The sequence below is a fragment of the Poecilia latipinna genome, unplaced genomic scaffold (assembly GCF_001443285.1).
Source record: "Poecilia latipinna isolate Pla-1442-1.1 unplaced genomic scaffold, P_latipinna-1.0 Scaffold339, whole genome shotgun sequence".
NCBI lineage: Eukaryota > Metazoa > Chordata > Actinopteri > Cyprinodontiformes > Poeciliidae > Poecilia > Poecilia latipinna.
The window spans coordinates 258,206-275,336 of record NW_015112955.1 but is presented as its reverse complement, the minus strand read 5'-3'; the positions used below and the strand labels follow the sequence as shown (position 1 = coordinate 275,336).

The 17,131-nt window shown below is 39.7% G+C and overlaps 1 protein-coding gene across 2 annotated transcripts; it reads left to right on the top strand.

The window, feature by feature from the left end:
* Positions 1-1,784: 1,784 nt before the first annotated feature.
* On the top strand, positions 1,785-15,717 carry gdnfa (glial cell derived neurotrophic factor a). Of its 2 annotated transcripts, none has more exons than XM_015035594.1 (3): positions 1,785-4,426; positions 6,416-6,646; positions 12,510-15,717. In XM_015035594.1, the coding sequence occupies exons 2-3, from the start codon at positions 6,442-6,444 to the stop codon at positions 13,067-13,069; spliced, it is 765 nt and encodes a 254-aa protein (XP_014891080.1). In that variant the 5' UTR covers positions 1,785-4,426; positions 6,416-6,441; the 3' UTR covers positions 13,070-15,717. The 2 variants fall into 2 exon arrangements, with proteins under 2 accessions (XP_014891080.1, XP_014891079.1); XM_015035593.1 differs by lacking the exon at positions 1,785-4,426 and adding an exon at positions 4,445-4,816.
* The last annotated feature ends 1,414 nt before the right edge of the window (positions 15,718-17,131 follow it).

The following is a 17,131-nucleotide window of genomic DNA, read 5'->3' as shown; positions in this document are numbered from 1 at the left end:
TGGCATCCACGCTCCCAGAATAATGCTGTTTTTTGACAGTTCGTTTTAAATGTTTTTCTGTTAAATGCTGAAGATAAATTATAGGATTAACTGGCTTTTTCTGGGATTTTCTGGTGTCTACTGGAACGTTAATGTTTTTTTTCATTTTTTTTTTTTTTTTTTTTTTTTTTTTTTTTTTTTTTGGGGGGTTTTTTTTTCTGTGAATATTATGGTGATGTGTATATAAATCAAAAGAGGTCTCTCTTGTAAATGAGATCTCGGATCTCATTGAGATAACCTGTACAAATAAAGGCCAAGTCAGAAAAAAAGTAGAATGGTTGTTTCCAGCTATTTAATTGTCTGTCTTCCATTCCTGCTGTGAGAATAATGGAAGCTTTTTTCTGTTTGCTTTTTCAAAGTCTGCTGTTACGGGATGTTTTCTGTTAAATCATTGACAACAACTCCTCTCTGCTGGTGCACATCAGTTTGTGGGGCTTGTTTTAATTATTAGTGTTTTGATGTTTTTGTACAGCATGTCTCTACATTTTTTCTACGCTTTCTTAAGTTTAAATAATTACGGCAAACGGTGGTCATGTCACTTTCTGGTACCCCATTTGACAGGGGGGTCAATATTTGTATTTTACACTTTTTCAGTTACAGTTATTGCCGGCGTTGCTCAGAGTTGCAGCAAACCAATTCTTTTATGTGTTAAAAGAATTGTATTTGGAGCCTACTAGCCTCCAAATACATATGTATTATTTATTCAGATTTGTATCAACTTACTAAGAGTTAGTAAAAGGAACAGCAGCCTGCACTTGGTGAGCATTAACCTAAACTCATATTTTCTTTGAACTGTGTTCCCTTAACATTTTGGGTACTTCTTACTGGCTTAGTGTTATATTTTGAGGTGCTTATTGTACAGCCCAATTATATTATTTTAAATGTACTTTATAAGTAAAACTGATTTAATAAATCTGCACAGAGGGCAAAGAACAAAATATTTGGATTGATTCATAAATGCTTAAGCCTACAGGTTGATGTAGTTGACATTGATGTCTTTTGTCAGACAGTGGGGTCATATAGATGCCAAATTCGATATTTTATGCCTGAAATTTCCACTTAAAGCAATGTTGTCTTTCCTAGTTTTATGACACACTAAAAGGCTGCAAATGTGACTGAATTTGACTGCTGTCAAACTCTGAGTCATCTTGAAAACCCACACTAGAAAAACTCTGCAATCAGACTATAATCTGATTTCTCTGAATGTCTATTCATATTATATTCACCAGTGTGAGTTTGTTTAAACAGTGTTAAAAGATGACTTTCTATCTTTGAGTTTTTTTCACCTGCATATTCTTGTTTAGGGCTGTGCAGAGCCTTGAGGCGATCCAGCATGCACTGGCAGGGGAACAAAAATCTTATATTCTAGTCGAACAGAAAGACAAACTGATTTTCTATTCATTTTCAATTCAATTGTAGTGTTGAGTGATTGTAAAAAGTAAGAATTTGAAGCATTAGGCGTTTCTACCTAAGAGCTGAAAACTTAAAAAGGAAGTGTAGCTACACTTCCTGTTTTTCCATGATCTTTTGTTACGGCCGTTTATGACCATGTTGTCGCTTTGTAAAGGAGGCTTAAGAAGTGATACTCAAGAAGACAAAAACATTGAATCAGTAAATAGTATCACAAATGCCGTCAATGAGGAAGAATTAGGTTTTGGTAGTCAAAGTGGTAATAGGAGCCACTTTGAAGAGTCAATGCAGACTTGCATTACTTCAAAATGCAAGACGATTTGAAAAGGATTATGAATTACAAAATAAGTATGAGCTGAGTTAAAATTAACGGGGTATTGTCACTGAAAATGAGCCAGCAGCTGTCTGGTAACACAATAAAACCATGTGAGAACTTGACAGGGAGGAATCCATACGATGAGGACTTGGCAGAGTGAAATGTAGACGCAGCAGGGATGGGCAGGGCCCAGCTAAATCGCCTGAAAGAAAAACATGTATAAACAAGACGTTTTGGGATTGTGAGCAAACAAATCTGAGCTTTAATGCTGCTGAGTAACAGGTAAGTCAGTGCGGATTTAGGGTGTCAGAGTGAGGATTTTCAGCCTTTTATTGAACAGCTCGCCTTTTTTCTCTCGTTTTTTTTGTACGAGCGTTGCAAGTCAAAAATTGAACCAGAGCGCTTCTTGGACACGCAAGTGTTTAGCTGTGGTTGGACCTGGTGTCCCGGCTCGGGAACACGGAGTTTAATTCTCAGAGGCCTGAGTAACTTGTGGAATTCAGATCTGCAGGAGATAAATAAGCAGCAGTGGCGCCACCAAGGGGGGACCAAAGAGGGCAGGGAGCACTCCTACAGGTTTACTGGACAACCTCCAACTCCGGCAACGCTGTCGTATAGAAATATATTTATTAGAAATTAGCAGCGATCGTTCTAGCAGCATGATGGCTTTCTGGGTGAGCACCATATTACTTTTACCGCCTTGCACATGTAAACACACAACCACATAACATAAAACTCATTTTGTAAATGATGTAACATTAGAAACACTACAAAATACTTTTTGATTCTATTTTAATTGGGATAAATTTTCAATAACAGGTGGTCAAAAAGAGTTAATGCTGTATAAAAACATAGATTTCAAAAAAGCCTTTTAATTTGTTGATGCACAACCTACAAATCAGATGCAAACGTTAGCGTTACCAACCACCGGACTAAACATGCGGATAAGCCGTAGCCAAGTTGTTCAGGTGAAACTGAAAGAAAACCTTTTTTTTTAGTTTCTATCCCATGGCTCCCCCAGCTACAATAAATTTGAACATTGCATTTTGTTATTATTATTATTATTATTATTACTATTACTGTTTTATGTATCTTATTTTTTGGAATGAGCAAACTTAAGATTCTAAAATCAAAACAGCTCATGTTGTTATAAACTTAATTACAACCCCGCCCCCCCCAATAAAATACGAGTCATTGTGTTGTTTAAAAAAAAAAAAAAATCATAAGGAGAATCAAGATGTTTTCAATGAAATCTATATTTTCACCGTAGTATCATGGCTACTAAAATAAAATGAAATAAAAACTACTGAAATAATGCAATAATTTTTTTTTTTTTTATCCTCTGTGCCATCCCAAGATTTTAAGCTGCTCACAACTGACCATTAAATTCAAAATTTCTATAAGCGCCCCTGGAAAGCAGGCTGCTTCTAAACTATGAAGGCTAATTCTGCTTTCCCAGGTTTCTCTTATGCGCGTCGGGAGTTCACTTTGACCAGAACCCAATTTACTCCCACACCAACATGCGCCAATGAACTGCTCTCCCTCTCCCTCCCTCTCTCTCAGCATCGAGTTTGCAGTTAAATAAACTGTAAATTTTAAAGCAGGCCAGAAAAATAGTTCCTTAAAAGCTCCCTTCGCGTCTGCACGAGCATGCTCCGAGTAAATAGCAGGTGAAGTGTCACTCCTGCATTTGAGATGTGTGCAGCCATGAGACGGAACTTGACACTGCAGGCGCACGGAGCGCGGAGATCAGGTTAGAAACATGCACCGCAACAGAACATCTCCAAATCGCATTCCGCATACTGAAATCTAATCCGAGGACATCAGGATGTGTGACATAATCCTCAAGACATCTGAAAACTTCGCTCCTCCAAACAAGGCTCCAGGGGTGGCTTGGAGAGAAATGCGGACCTCTGTTACTCACTGTTTGCGCTCGCATGGGTCTATAAAAGAGGGGGCGGACACCAACTACCCCCCCAAACGTCAGAGCGCATTGAACTATAAATCTTTCCAAACAGCCCCTCTGCGCCTGGCGCGGTGCTGTGCGCAGACATCTGCCTTGCTTTAGTCCAATATGAGGACGACGCGTGTGGAGACCTCTGCGTAAACACAGAGTGACTTGGAGGAAGTGGAAAACATTTATCTGAATATCTGTTGTTTACTATGGCGAGATTGGTGGGAAATACCGGAGATTCTGGACACAGTACAATTGAGCTGTTTTACCAAGAGGCAGATGAGCGGTAACAACGCACCTCTGGGGCTTTTCTAGTTTGTTGGACACTCTGATGTCTTCATTGGACTCCTTTCGATCGGAGATGGTGGAGCTCTCTCGGATTTCCAGAGTGGAAACGTAGCATCCAATTAATCAGCGACTGCAACTGTACTCCGTGAGGCGCAGAGGCACTTTGGTCCGCCGTCTTCAGAGACGCATGGTTTATTCAGTGCACTGGGTCGGAATACGGAGAACAAATCTGGCACAACAGAGCGACCTTTTCCTTCTGTACTTGGACTAATATTGGTTTAAGGGAATTCTCCTTTTGGAGATTCTGACATGATTTACGCAGCTAAGTCAGCTGGGGACACTCCAGGAGTTGCGCTTTCTGTTTGGATTTTACTATAAACTACCAAGAAAATATTAGGTCTGCATGGGCCATATGTAAGGTAAGTGAATCTCTGTAATCGCTCTTAGTCACAGGGAGTCTAAATCAAGCAAAATAAGGTTAATTTTTGTGTGTTTATTCTTTAAAATGGCAAATTAAATATGGAATTACGCATTTAGACACGTCGTCTAGGTTTAGTATTTATCCATACGTAGCTGTTTAGGTTTTCAGCAGACTCAACATGCCATTAGACAGAGTCACGTAAGCTCCGCGGGTCGCCATCTGGCTCACACCATTATTTAGGCTATCACTGCCAAAACGCTTAGGTGCGTGCTTTAACCAGCCGTATTTGTGCGCGTTTGTTTTCTTGTTTGTGAGGCGCACCCTTTGCGCATCATCTGACACCAGATGAGAGAAAACGTATTTCATCCAAAACTCCAAATGTTTGGGCGTAAGTAATCTGGGGTATTTTTGACAGAATATCACACTGATATGAATAAACTGTTAGAATTAAAACAATGAAACTACCTGAGTAATTTGCATATATTTTATGGAGGTAGATGTGAATCAGGCTACTCCCTTGTAATAATAATAATAATAATAATAATAATAATAATAAAAACTATTATAGGTATATAATTAATAAAGAAATTTTGCTCATGTGGTTTGTCCTTGCATGTCAAAAATAAACAAAAATAAAAATTGTGGTGAAGGTATAAAAATTAAACTTTAAGGTCATTCATTAATTACAAACAAGTCTCCAAGTGAAGCAGCTAAATTTGACAGAAAGTCTCACTTTAGCCTCTTCAGTGTTACTGAACTACATGAGAGATAAAATATTCCTCAAAGTTAGCAACACAAATTGCAAAGAAGTTTGACTCGGTAGCACTAGCTGAAGCAGGACACAAATGTTTTAAATCTATTCTAATAAAATGGCATAACCACGAACCACTGCTAATAATGCTACTCATTGGCAACTGTAGCCTTAGAGTACAGATGGTCAGTTAGCTAAGAAAATATTACTTTAGCTTTAGAGCTAGAGCTAAACCAGAAGAGCAAATTTTCTGAAGCAAAAGGATCCCAATGAGCAACATTTTTCCTGAAAGCGACAGCAGCTCTCTCGCTAAATAATGTTAAAACATGGTTGAAAAGCGAACTGTGAAAAGGCGTACATGTTAAAACATCTGTAGATGTCTAAACGTTGTCAAAAAGTTGTTTGAGATAATCAAGTAGCTGTAACTAAGCACTGCTACAATCAGTCCCTGCTAAATATATTAATTTATAAAACAACCTATGTTAAAACAAGCCTGATTGTCAAAATTGTCACAAAAATGGAAAATTGTCTGAAAATGGGCCAAAGATTGCAATTGCCTGATTTAGCTTTAGTCCTCTGCTGAACTCTGAAAATCAGAATAAAGTTGACTGAAACAATATTTTCATTTAAAGTGTAATTAAAATGTAAAGGAAGAATTGTTACTCCTCTCCCTCCCCCACCAGTAGGGAATGTGAGCTGGGTTTAGACTGTTGTGAAACAGGTTTGCTTTACTCTACTCATAATGTGTTGTTGCAATAGTAATTCTTCTTCCCCCCCCCCCTACCCAAGAAAAGTAGATGGCATTGGAATCTAAACATCTGACTTCACATTTAAAAATGAGTATCCTTGATTAGAATTCAGTGACAAATGACTAAAATTTAATACCTTCCAAAATTATTTTTTGTAGTGTAGATAGGTCTCCATCTGCTGTTGTACAACTTCATCGATAGACTTTTATGTTCAGAGCGTTCACAAAACAAATCGGAGTAAAACCTTGTTGACATGTTGGCACGGTTATCAGTATAGTATGAGTTGTGGTAACGTCTAGTCACTGTATCGTTTCATGTGCTTGATTCGGAAAGCGTCGGTTGGCTTTCTGGGAGAAAGTAGACGTCTTTTCTAATTTGCTTGGCCTCAAAGTATAAATAGGGTAGCGCGTACCAAAGTTCTGAAATCTGTCAACTTTATTCATGAGCATCTTTAAAACAGCGAGACTGACCCAAGTTTATTTTGCAGCTTTCATCATAGGAACTGAGTCTAAGATGAAGTTATGGGATGTTCTGGCCACGTGTTTCTTGCTCCTGACCTCTGTCGCTACACGGCCTCTCTACCAAAACACTCAGCAAGCCAAGAGGACTCGCTTCCCCAGCAGCTACCGTGATTCTGGGTCTCTGTCTGTGGAAGAGGAAGAGCCACTGTTCCAGCGTGAAGAGCACAAGCTTCAGGAGATCTCCATGGAAGATCAGTGTAAGACATCTGATCAGATATATCAGTGTGAGACGTGTAGTAACAACAGTTCTCTTTGAGCAGGGTCCGTCACGCACGTTCACTTCCCAGCCTTGGAGAAGTCAATTAAGCACAAGGGGGAATAACTGATTTTTCCTCTTTTGTGGAACAAACATCTCCTGACATTATAAAGAAAGCAGACACACCATCCTGTTTGCTTAAGCAGTCAGGAAGGAACATGTGCAATAAGTAAGATAAATAACATCGACTGTCTAAATGCACATAAATACTGCTAAGTTACTTTTTAAATACTAAATAATGTGGTGCATCTTGAAAAACACCCCGTGAAGCGATTCCCGCTGCACGAATAATCCAACTCACAGGTTATCAGATGGAGGTCTTAATTTGTGTTTTATTGCTGCTTTTGTGTTACATCATCGTGTTGTCTAAACAAACCGGCTGGATGCAAAAGACTTTGAACAGCTCCAATCCTCAGCAGACTTCACTTTTCACATCCCCCTGTCTCCGCGTGTTTACATTCACCCCAATGCCTCTCTGTGCCTCAGACACCCGTGACATTTACCCATCTGCCAAAACTCAGAAATCATGGCAGGTTTCAGAGGAGGCGCTGTGAACCAGGTCACAGGAGGTTTTTTTCAAGGTGCAAAGGCTCGTCTGAAGCACTGAATAAGCGCCCTGTGTTTATATTCGTTCCGACAGAGACGGTGGGCAGGAATGTATTCTGTTTGGATCAGTGTGACACTGTATCATCCTCACTTTGGAGTAATCACAGCTAACAACTAGATAAGGCATGGAACATTTGGGGCATGTGTTTGTCTTTGCCACTTCATATTGTGTTTGGAGCGCGGTGACATCACTGATCTGCAGCGTATCCCTAGACGATGAAGTCTTCAGGAGCAGTGTAAACAGAGCGGCCATGCGGGGAGAGGGGATAGGTCGCTCGGTTTATGCTTAATGTCAAATAAAAACACGGTTTGCTGTTAAATTTTGTGACTGGAATGCGCAGGCTTCCGCTTTTAAGGAGATTCATGCCAAAACGGGGTTCTTACGCAGTCTGGAAAAAGTTTTTTTTATTTTTTTATTTCCACGTCTGGAGTAATATGAAAAAAATATATATTAGAAAATGCAATTTTGGTTATATATACAGACTTTATTCCCTACTATTCCATCTATCCATCCACCCTGCAGGATCCATGAAGTCTGACCTCTTTATCTGACATTAATTCATGGTGAACCTTTTTTTTATTTGAGAGAATAGGACTGATATTTCTAGAAACGTGCACTGGAGTTTCAAAATTAATAATGTTTAAATGACAAAAGCCTTATTTTACATTTCTGCCTCGTTTGTGTTTATTTTAGACACCAGCATGAGTCTCCACGATTGATCGAGCAACGTAATAGCAGAGTTTGATTCAGCTCATTAGGTGTCGCAGTATAATCTGTCAGCAGGTGCACTCTGTAGCCACCACGTCTTTCAGCTGACACACAATACAAGGCGCCTAAATCAAAGGATAGGTGTGTCTAAACAGATTGGCCCCATAGTTCACCTGATACACGAAGGGCAGCCCAATCAGCTGTAGCGCTCGGGCAGATCAGATAGCCAAGGTAAAGAAGAAGAGATAGAGGACACTGCAGAGTAGACGCTACGCTAACCACAACACCACCTGCCAGATATCTCACCCCGCCGGCTGTGACTCCTTGATGCACGTACAACAGGTTAACACACATCTGAGCGCAGAGGCGTTGCCCCCGTTACGCAGACATGCTCAGGTAGTATAATTAGCATCTGACTAATTTACAACCAAGTTCACTGCTCCCATACCTGTGCCAGTTCACGTAACTTTTTAACGAGATCAACATGGGATCCAGGAGGGTCCAAATTTTTCACTCAGTCTTCGATATATTTTTTTTTTTTTTTGCTCAGAGCAGATGCTGCAGCGATGTACAGCAGCATATTTTCAATTGTTTCATCCGAATAACTCAAAGCATATGACTTCCCTTTCTTACGGCCTCTCAAGTCTGCGCGTATTATAATGACACCCATCAGACATTAAAACGCATTTGTGACTTGTTTGTGCTCGACTGCATTGAACCTGGCAGTTCCTGTGAGAAAGCTCACAAATTCTGCCTGAAAGGTCAAACTCTGCGGGGAGTTAAGAGAAGACCTGGGTGCGTTTTTAGCTCTAGGAAGGAAGTGCCAGCAAACAAAGTTGGTACACTGATTTTTCTTTAAAACCTCCCAAGATGAAATGAAACTACGATAGGAATACAGAACAGAATTAACTTTTTTTAGATAAGTAAAATTATCACCAGTGCTAATGGGATTTTGAATTACAAATGGCTAAAATGCAACATCATTGACATATTTTGAATTTAAAACCTTACTTGTGGCCTCACAATGCTGTTGATGAGAAATCTGGATACTTTCCAGCAGGGTAACAACACTAAACAAACAGCATGAGCATGTAATGGCTTACATCAACGCATGTTAATGTTTTGCAACGACGAGTTACGAAATCCAGAGGAAAATCTATGGCAAAAGCTTAAAACTGACAATCGCTGATGTTCTCCATTAATTCTGACTGAGCTTGAGATTTTTCCCACCCCAAAAAAGTGAGAAAAACAAAAAAATTTCCAAACAGCTTGAATCTATAATTTCAGCCAAGACACGCAAGACACTTGTCATTAGTTAAAAAAAAAAAACAACAACAAAAAAAACAAAACAGAGAGAGCCATGTCTCAATTACGCACTACTTTGTGTTGGTCTATCACATAAAATCTCAATGAAAGCTTGTGGCTGTAATGTTTCGAAACGCCCTGTGGATTTCACATTGTATTTCACAAAAATCTGAAAACCTCTTAGAACACGTCTACAACAAATAGTGAGCCTATTCGGTTGACATAGTCAACAAACATCAGATGGTGTGCTGGAACATTTGGTACCTGAACTTTAGTTATAGATCCTCTGGGGCCTTTTGATCATGGGGTTGCACTTGCCTTCCACAGATGCCAGGAGACCTCATATGTGAGGTTTGGAAGCTGATTAAACACCCTGGACACTTTCAGGCATTCTTTGAGTAAATCCTGATCATTTTAAGCAAAATCCATGGCTTTCCTGCACGTTTTTATCGAGCACTCCTGTTTCCTTGAGGGATGGGGGTGTTGTCAGCAAGATGTTTACATAGGTGGGAAGTCAAAATGCAGGTTTTGCCAGTTGGTGGTTAAAGTGCTGAACTTTGGTGCAATGACTCATTGCTTTTTGTAGCTTCATAAACACCAAGAATAATTAAACAGCAGGAACAGAATAAACAACTGAAGCCAACAAAAACTTTTGTAGCGCTGACATTTTAATTAGCGATTTAAAGCTCGAGCTTTCTCAAAGAGCGAGTTGGGAATGACCAAAATATTAATCAGAAAACAGAATAAAGCCGCAAAAGGACGAACTGAACGTTACTAAGTAGAAAACTCAACACTGAAAGTGGTAAAGAGTGTGCATTTGCAATTTCTTTTGACGTGAAAATAATTTGTAATCTTATTCGCAAAATTACAAGCGATAAATTGAAATCTGGCTCTAGGATGATCACGGCTCAGTGTTGATGTGGCATGACTCTGTTCCCTTACTAAAATATGCTGAAAGTCCCCTTAGGCAAGAGACTGAAACTACTATTGCTCCTGATGTGCTCATTGTAGTGTGAATGGAAGTGCAAAGCGCAGCATTTGTATAACACACTGTAAGGGGGTGGTGAATGAGAACAGGAACCCTGATAAAAAGAAAAAAGCAAAAAAAAAAAAAGCACTGTTTCAGTGAAATAACAGTTAAACTGTTATTTCATAATCATAGAAATTTCAATAGGAGCTGCCATCACCAGGCATGCTTGTTCATCCTTGTGAAGATCTTTGAACAAATCGCTTCACCCATTACCCAGTTCAGACCCACATTTCTTACCTATAAATTGATATTTTAGCCCCCGCCCTGCTTCCTACTGATATCGGTAAAGAAACTGTAACTATTATAAATCCGTTCATTTTTCAAGGTAATTTGAGTACGTTGTTTCTAAAAACTGCACCATATTTTTATGTTGTGATCTTGTTGTTACCGTACAATATATTGTCTTTAATTTTTTTTAAATTTATTTCTTCATTTATTATCCTTGTGTGAACCTACATCCCTTGATGCTCCTGTTGCACCTGAATTTCCCCATTGTGGGACAAAAAAGGACATTTCTATTCTGTTCCATTCTGCTATTTATTTATTTAACAAATTTGGAGATGACTAATATAAAATAAAAATATAAAGTAATAAAATTATATAAAAATGTGTAACTTTTACATAAGACTTTAACATAGTTGTAGATTATTTTCTGTATCTTTTGCATCATTGGTAAGTCCATCTAGTACCTGAAAAAGTTGCAAATAAAAATGATCTGAAAGACTTGGCAACCCTAGGATTAAGGTCAGAGTCTACATCAAGTAGATGAGTTGATTGTATTGTTTATTATTATTATTATTATTATTATTATTATTATTATTATTATTATTATGTTGATGTCTTGGTTGGAGGCCTTGTCTGCAGTAATTTGGCCCTTGCTCTAGTTTTTCGCGGTGAGGAAAGAACTAAGTCAAAAGTTTACGTTCCATCGATCTTCTATGATCATGAGGTATGAATCTTGACTGAAACAATGACATTCTGGATACAAATGGCTGACCAGTGGTTCCTGTGGTGACTGGATGGGGTGTGATGCTCTGTTAATGGGGGGGCTTGAAGTAGAGCCACATTGAAAGGAATCAGTTAAGGTGGTTGGAGTAAGCGATTAGGATGAACCAGAACCAAACGGGGATTATTTTGGTTTACACACAATGAGTCCGAATGTCGCTGAGGAAATGGATGTGCAAGTTTCCCTTCTGAAACTGTCACTTCTGTGACCAGATCAGACGGACGAATAGACAAAAACTAAAGCTAAAATGCTAAAATGCTCAGTTCAGAAGGAGCAAAATGAGCCGCGGCCTACTTGGCTACAAACGAGTTTCTGAAAGAATGCTCTGAGAAAATATAGCTGCATCATATTAAAGTTTTTGCAATAAGAATAGCATATCAGTAAAGTCCACATGTGTGTAAAAGCAGGTGCCCCAATACTTTTCCAGAACGCTGCTGCTCGCGTTCTCACTAAATCAAGGAAGATGGAGCACATAACACCAGTCTTAAAGTCCCTACTCTGGCTCCCTGTAGCTCAAAGAATAGACTTTAAAATACTGTTGTTAGTTTATAAATCACTGAACGGTTTAGCACCACAATACATTAAAAATCTGTTATTGCTGTACCAACCGTCTAGACAACTCAGATCTTCTGGTTCTGGTCTGCTCTGCATCCCCAGAACCAGAACCAAACGAGGAGAAACAGCATTCAGTTTCTATGCACCACAAATCTGGAACAAACTTCCAGAAAACTGTAAAACAGCTGAAACACTGGGTGCCTTTAAATCTCAACTTAAAACCCACCTGTTTAGAGTTGCTTATGGCTAAATAAGGGTTTTGATGTTTTTAATGTTTTTATTTTTACTTTTCATCTAGTTATTAACTTCTTTTTATTTCTCTTTCACAATGTCTACGGTTTTTATTGTTTTAATCTTTTTCAAAATGTCTTTCTCTTTCTCACTGTTTAATCAATGTCACATGCTGTTTTTATTTTAATTATGTAAAGCACTTTGAAATGCCTTGCTGCTGAAATGTGCTATACAAATAAAGTTTGATATTGATTGATTGATTGATTGATTGATTGATTTTGGATATATAGTAAATTCACTTTAAAAACAGAAGATGTGTAATTGCGATTTATAAACTAATCTCCTTCTTCCGTACCTCACAGATGACATAGCAGCTCCCTATCCAGACCAGTTTGAGGACGTGATGGATTTTATCGAGGCTACCATCGGCAGACTCCGAAGGTCATCGGAAACTAGCGGGAACGCCGCAGGACGACGGGAGCAGAGACAGAGAGGAGCAGCAAACACAAAAGTCACGAGAGAAGAGAGGAGAGGGCATGGGGGGAAGAAGAAGGGTAGAGGCCGAGGAGGAGGCCGAGGAGGCAAGGGAGGCGGAGCGGAGAGAGAAAAGGACAGGATATCTGTACAGAGTCGTGGTTGCTTACTAAAGGAGGTCCATCTCAATGTGACGGATTTGGGGCTAGGGTACCAGACCAAGGAGGAGCTGATCTTCCGGTACTGTAGTGGGCCCTGCATTGAGGCGGAGACCAACTACGACAAGATCCTGAACAACCTCACACACAACAAAAAGCTGGACAAGGACACACCCTCACGCACCTGCTGTCGACCGATCGCCTTCGACGACGATCTGTCTTTTTTGGACGACGACGTGGTGTATCACACTCTGAAAAAGCACTCGGCCCGGAAGTGTGCCTGCGTCTGAGGAAGTCACGACGAAATCCCGCAGCGGACTTTGGATCATCTCAGCAGATGCTGCGCACGGAGGGACTGCAGTCAGACGTGTGCTCTGGAGGGCAGGGTGTGTAGTCTCTTATTTTTGTCAGCTGATATCAAGACGGGTCAAAGTGGATTACAGCGAGAGCTCGTGAGAGACAATGGAACAGCCGCTAAAGAAACAAACTCACATATAATCCTCGAGATTGTGCGCAGAGGTACCAGTTTACAGCAGATTAAATACTGTTACACTTACAGAATGCTGTCAAAACAGAAGGTGAAGAAAAACTGATCTTGCAAGGAGGATTTAATTTCCCAGGAATTCAGTTTTTCCTTAGCTGGCTGTCTCCAGATGAGTGCAGAGAGTTGAGGGACCTCTCTCAGTTGTAGTCTAAATCACCTCCCCTGTATAGTCTTGATGTTGACATTCAGAGCCAAGGAAAACACACCAAGGTGCAGAAAAGACTGGTGGAATGCATCTGCATAAGAAAAGCAATCAACATACAGCAATCATATATAAGAGGTTTGTGTAAGAGGTATATTTATTGAGATGGAATTAACTTATTGTTATTTATTTCAATCCATATTATGAAAGAAAAAGCTGTTTTTTTCTTCTTCTTCTATTTATTAAATTGTTTCATTTGTTCTGGACAGTGCCAAAGTAGAGAGTTTTCCCATGCAAAATATTTCAGGATTTGCTCAAAACTGCTAAGCTTTCCCAGACATCTTGGAAAAGCTTTTTGTTTGTTTGTTTGTTTGTTTGTTTTTTTGCTTTGTCATTTAAATTCCAGCTATATTTAACCATCCAAATGGTGGTTATTCAACATAAAGGCAACATGCAGAGACAGAGGAGGGGACCAGTAGATGAGTTATGGTAGAAACGATTGGTTGATTTTTAGCATTTCGAGACAGCGGTGTAGTTTCCATCGTTTTTCACTTAATGTGACCGCTCTTTGACATGGGAAACATTGTCTCTCTCCTCACATACCTCGACTTCTACATTAAAATCATCCATTCTTTATACTCTGTTTCTATAGAGACACATCATAAACAACACTCTTTTGGTATGAATGTTGTTACTGCAGGAACAAGGCTCAAAGTTTTCTATTTCTTAGTATCAGTGAGTTGACTGAAGCAAAAAAAAAAAAAACTCGAAAGGAAACAATGTTAACTCGTGGGCTGCGAGAGTAGATGGCTAAACCTCAGCGAGCTGCGGTCAGTTCACGACTTTGTTATTTCACAACTTTTGCAATTGAAATCGAGTCCTACAAGATTGAATTCAGATCCGGAACGTCGCTGAGTCACAATTTGCATGCTGTAGCAACATGTTTACTGAAGGAGTTTTTATGGTATGTTTGTGTGACTTATTTAATTGGATGAAAATCATCAAAGGTGCAAATTAAATGATTGTCATTAAGTTTTATAAGCTGTTGAAAACTTTGAATTTCCCCACATTAAGTCCCAGCTTCCAGGCACTTTTCAGTTACTTTCGCAACCTTCTGGAACCCATGAAACACATAATTAAAACAGCATTCTGCAATTCAACCTGCTAAGTGGCACCAATGGACGTGAAGCGTTTTCTTTTCTAGGTTTATATAACAAAACAACAGATCTAATCAAGTTGAATTGTGCTATTAGGCTGTTCCGATCTATCTGGATGAGAGGTGTTCAAGTTATGGCCCCGGGGACATTTGCAGTACATGAACACAAATCAAGAGACGTACGACGCCGATGCAGATAAGCTCTTAAATATAATAATAAATATAATATATGACAAGAAGATAAATAAATTGGAAAATGCAACCTATGATATAAGGATTGTGCCTTTTCCCATGTCTATTTTTTCCCCCTGTCATTTAAATTCCATAATAAATACAACCATCAATTAAATTCCATTCATAGTATTAGTGCATCGTTGTATGTGGATTAACTAAAAACCACAACACCTTTTGGATCAAATGAGATGACATTATGGAAACCGGGGGAGCCGTTTCCACGAGGAGCTTTAAAACATCCATGCCGATTTGCCGATCAGCAAAGGTTATCCTAAACCTCAGGCTGCCTGTGCGTTGGGCCTAAGCGGTGGCTGATGAGCTTCAGTCTCCGTTAGTGTGCCCGCGTTTCTGTCCGCGCCCTAACTGGCAGCTCTTATTCCCTCAAAGGGAACTTGAAAGTGATCCTCTGATGTGAGTCTTAACTGCGTATCCCCTCCGGCAAAGACAATTTAAGGAAGACCTAGCTACTGTAGCGGCTGTTGTCAAGCAGTTGCTGTAAGTGTCAGAAGACTAGACGTTCGGACAATAGAGTGTGTTTTGGAAAAATCTGGCGTGAGGACAATGGGTCTGCTCTGCATGCTCTCTGCACGTAGCAACTTGTAAAGAAATAATTTCTCCAACTAAAACCACGACGTATATGAAGGAAAGGAGCTGCTCCCCCCTTTAAGGGGAGGGCGGTCATTATAAGTGGAACAAAGAGAGCCCTCGTGTAGGTCTTGATGTTAGCACGGATTAGGGACCAAGGTATCTGTGCCCACCCAGCAGCAAGCAGGCCAGCTTTACTGTGTAATCCCCCTTGCACAGAACAAATCCACTGCATCAGGCTGAATTTAGGCCAAGCACTAAACACAAATAATGATAAAAACAAAAGAAAATCCTGACTTTTATCACCTCACACAGTTGAATCGTCCTTCTGATAACACTTCCTGCCTCTCATCTTCTGTACAGTTCACCTGACTGTCCGCTGGCAAACGTCTTCTTTGTTAAATGCGAAGGAATCTGCAATGTTAGCATCAGAAGTTTTTTTGTTTTCACTCTGTTCGCATCTATGTATATGTGTTGGGGGGCGGGGGGAGAATCCTGTCTTGTCTCACTTGTTTTGTGTTACAGAACCAAAGCTCTCTGCAAACTTTATTTTTGTACAATATTCATTTTATAACTTTTTACAGAAATAAACTTGTTTCTATTAAATAAAAAATAAGGCCTCCTGGTATTGCAATGACCCAACGGTGGTGGTAATCCTACATCCACTCACTTTGTGAACGAATGTCTCTAATATTTTTGGCTGGAGAAGTTTCTTTTTGCGGGATTAAATCTCAACACGATTCTGAGAAATTCTGGCAGGATTTAATCTGGTTGGGGTTTCAGAATCAGATCTGAATTTTATGCACACTATTTGATGGTGAAATGTTAATAGTAGCTAGCATTCTACATCCAGCTTTGATGGGGGCTTGGTGTAACTATCCTGCTGGAAGACCCAAATGTATTGAGATGTCAACCATCTAACTCAAACAGTCTTCCTCAGACATGAATGGTCAGCGTGTACTAAAACAGACATCAGCCTTAGGAACCACTAAATTTGCTGCAGTCCACATCCAATGCCTTTGAAGTAAAGTTTTATGGCCAAAATGAGATAAAAACTCAGCTATTCTGACAAATTGTTTGCATGGAGAAAGCTAAGACAAAGGTTTGAAGCCAAAACATATTTCATCAACTGTCAAGCCAGATGGTGGCAGTCAATGAAGTATCAAAGGAAGACCATGCCTTTAAATCCTTAAACTCCATCTCCAGTCAAGAGCAACATTTTTAAACTTGGACGCCGTTGAAAGGATAACGCACACCGACGTTAAGCATCTGTAATCATCCTGATATAACTGTATTTTAAATGGATTATGGCTAAAGCAATCGATTTTAGCTATTCCACCCTGCAAAAATAAAGATTTACACCCATAATTAGTGCATGCAAACTTATGGAAGTTAAACAGTCTTTTCTGCTGTCATTGTCAACACAAACATGACATAAAACTGAGTAAAAGAAAATGTTGGTTTAGCCGTACATGTAGGCGACCGTTTGAAAGGTGGCCTTCACAACGGGGCACTGACTTTCTCCTCTGGATTCTTGAACGAGAGCCCGGGGTCGTGCGATAAACAAAAGCGTGTGGTAAAGAGCCACTGAGTTGTAAATCAGCGAACAGGAGAATCTTTCCACTGCGGCGGAAAGATATGACAAAGCCGATGGCAGAAAGGGCTGACACACACGCAAGACGGCCATGGAA

Coding starts and splice junctions, on each gene's coding strand:
- gdnfa (XM_015035593.1), top strand. CDS start 4,774: ATGAGAGAAAACGTATTTCATCCAAAACTCCAAATGTTTGGGC. Junction 4,817..6,415: donor AAAACTCCAAATGTTTGGGC/GTAAGTAATCTG, acceptor TTTATTTTGCAG/CTTTCATCATAGGAACTGAG. Junction 6,647..12,509: donor GATCTCCATGGAAGATCAGT/GTAAGACATCTG, acceptor CGTACCTCACAG/ATGACATAGCAGCTCCCTAT.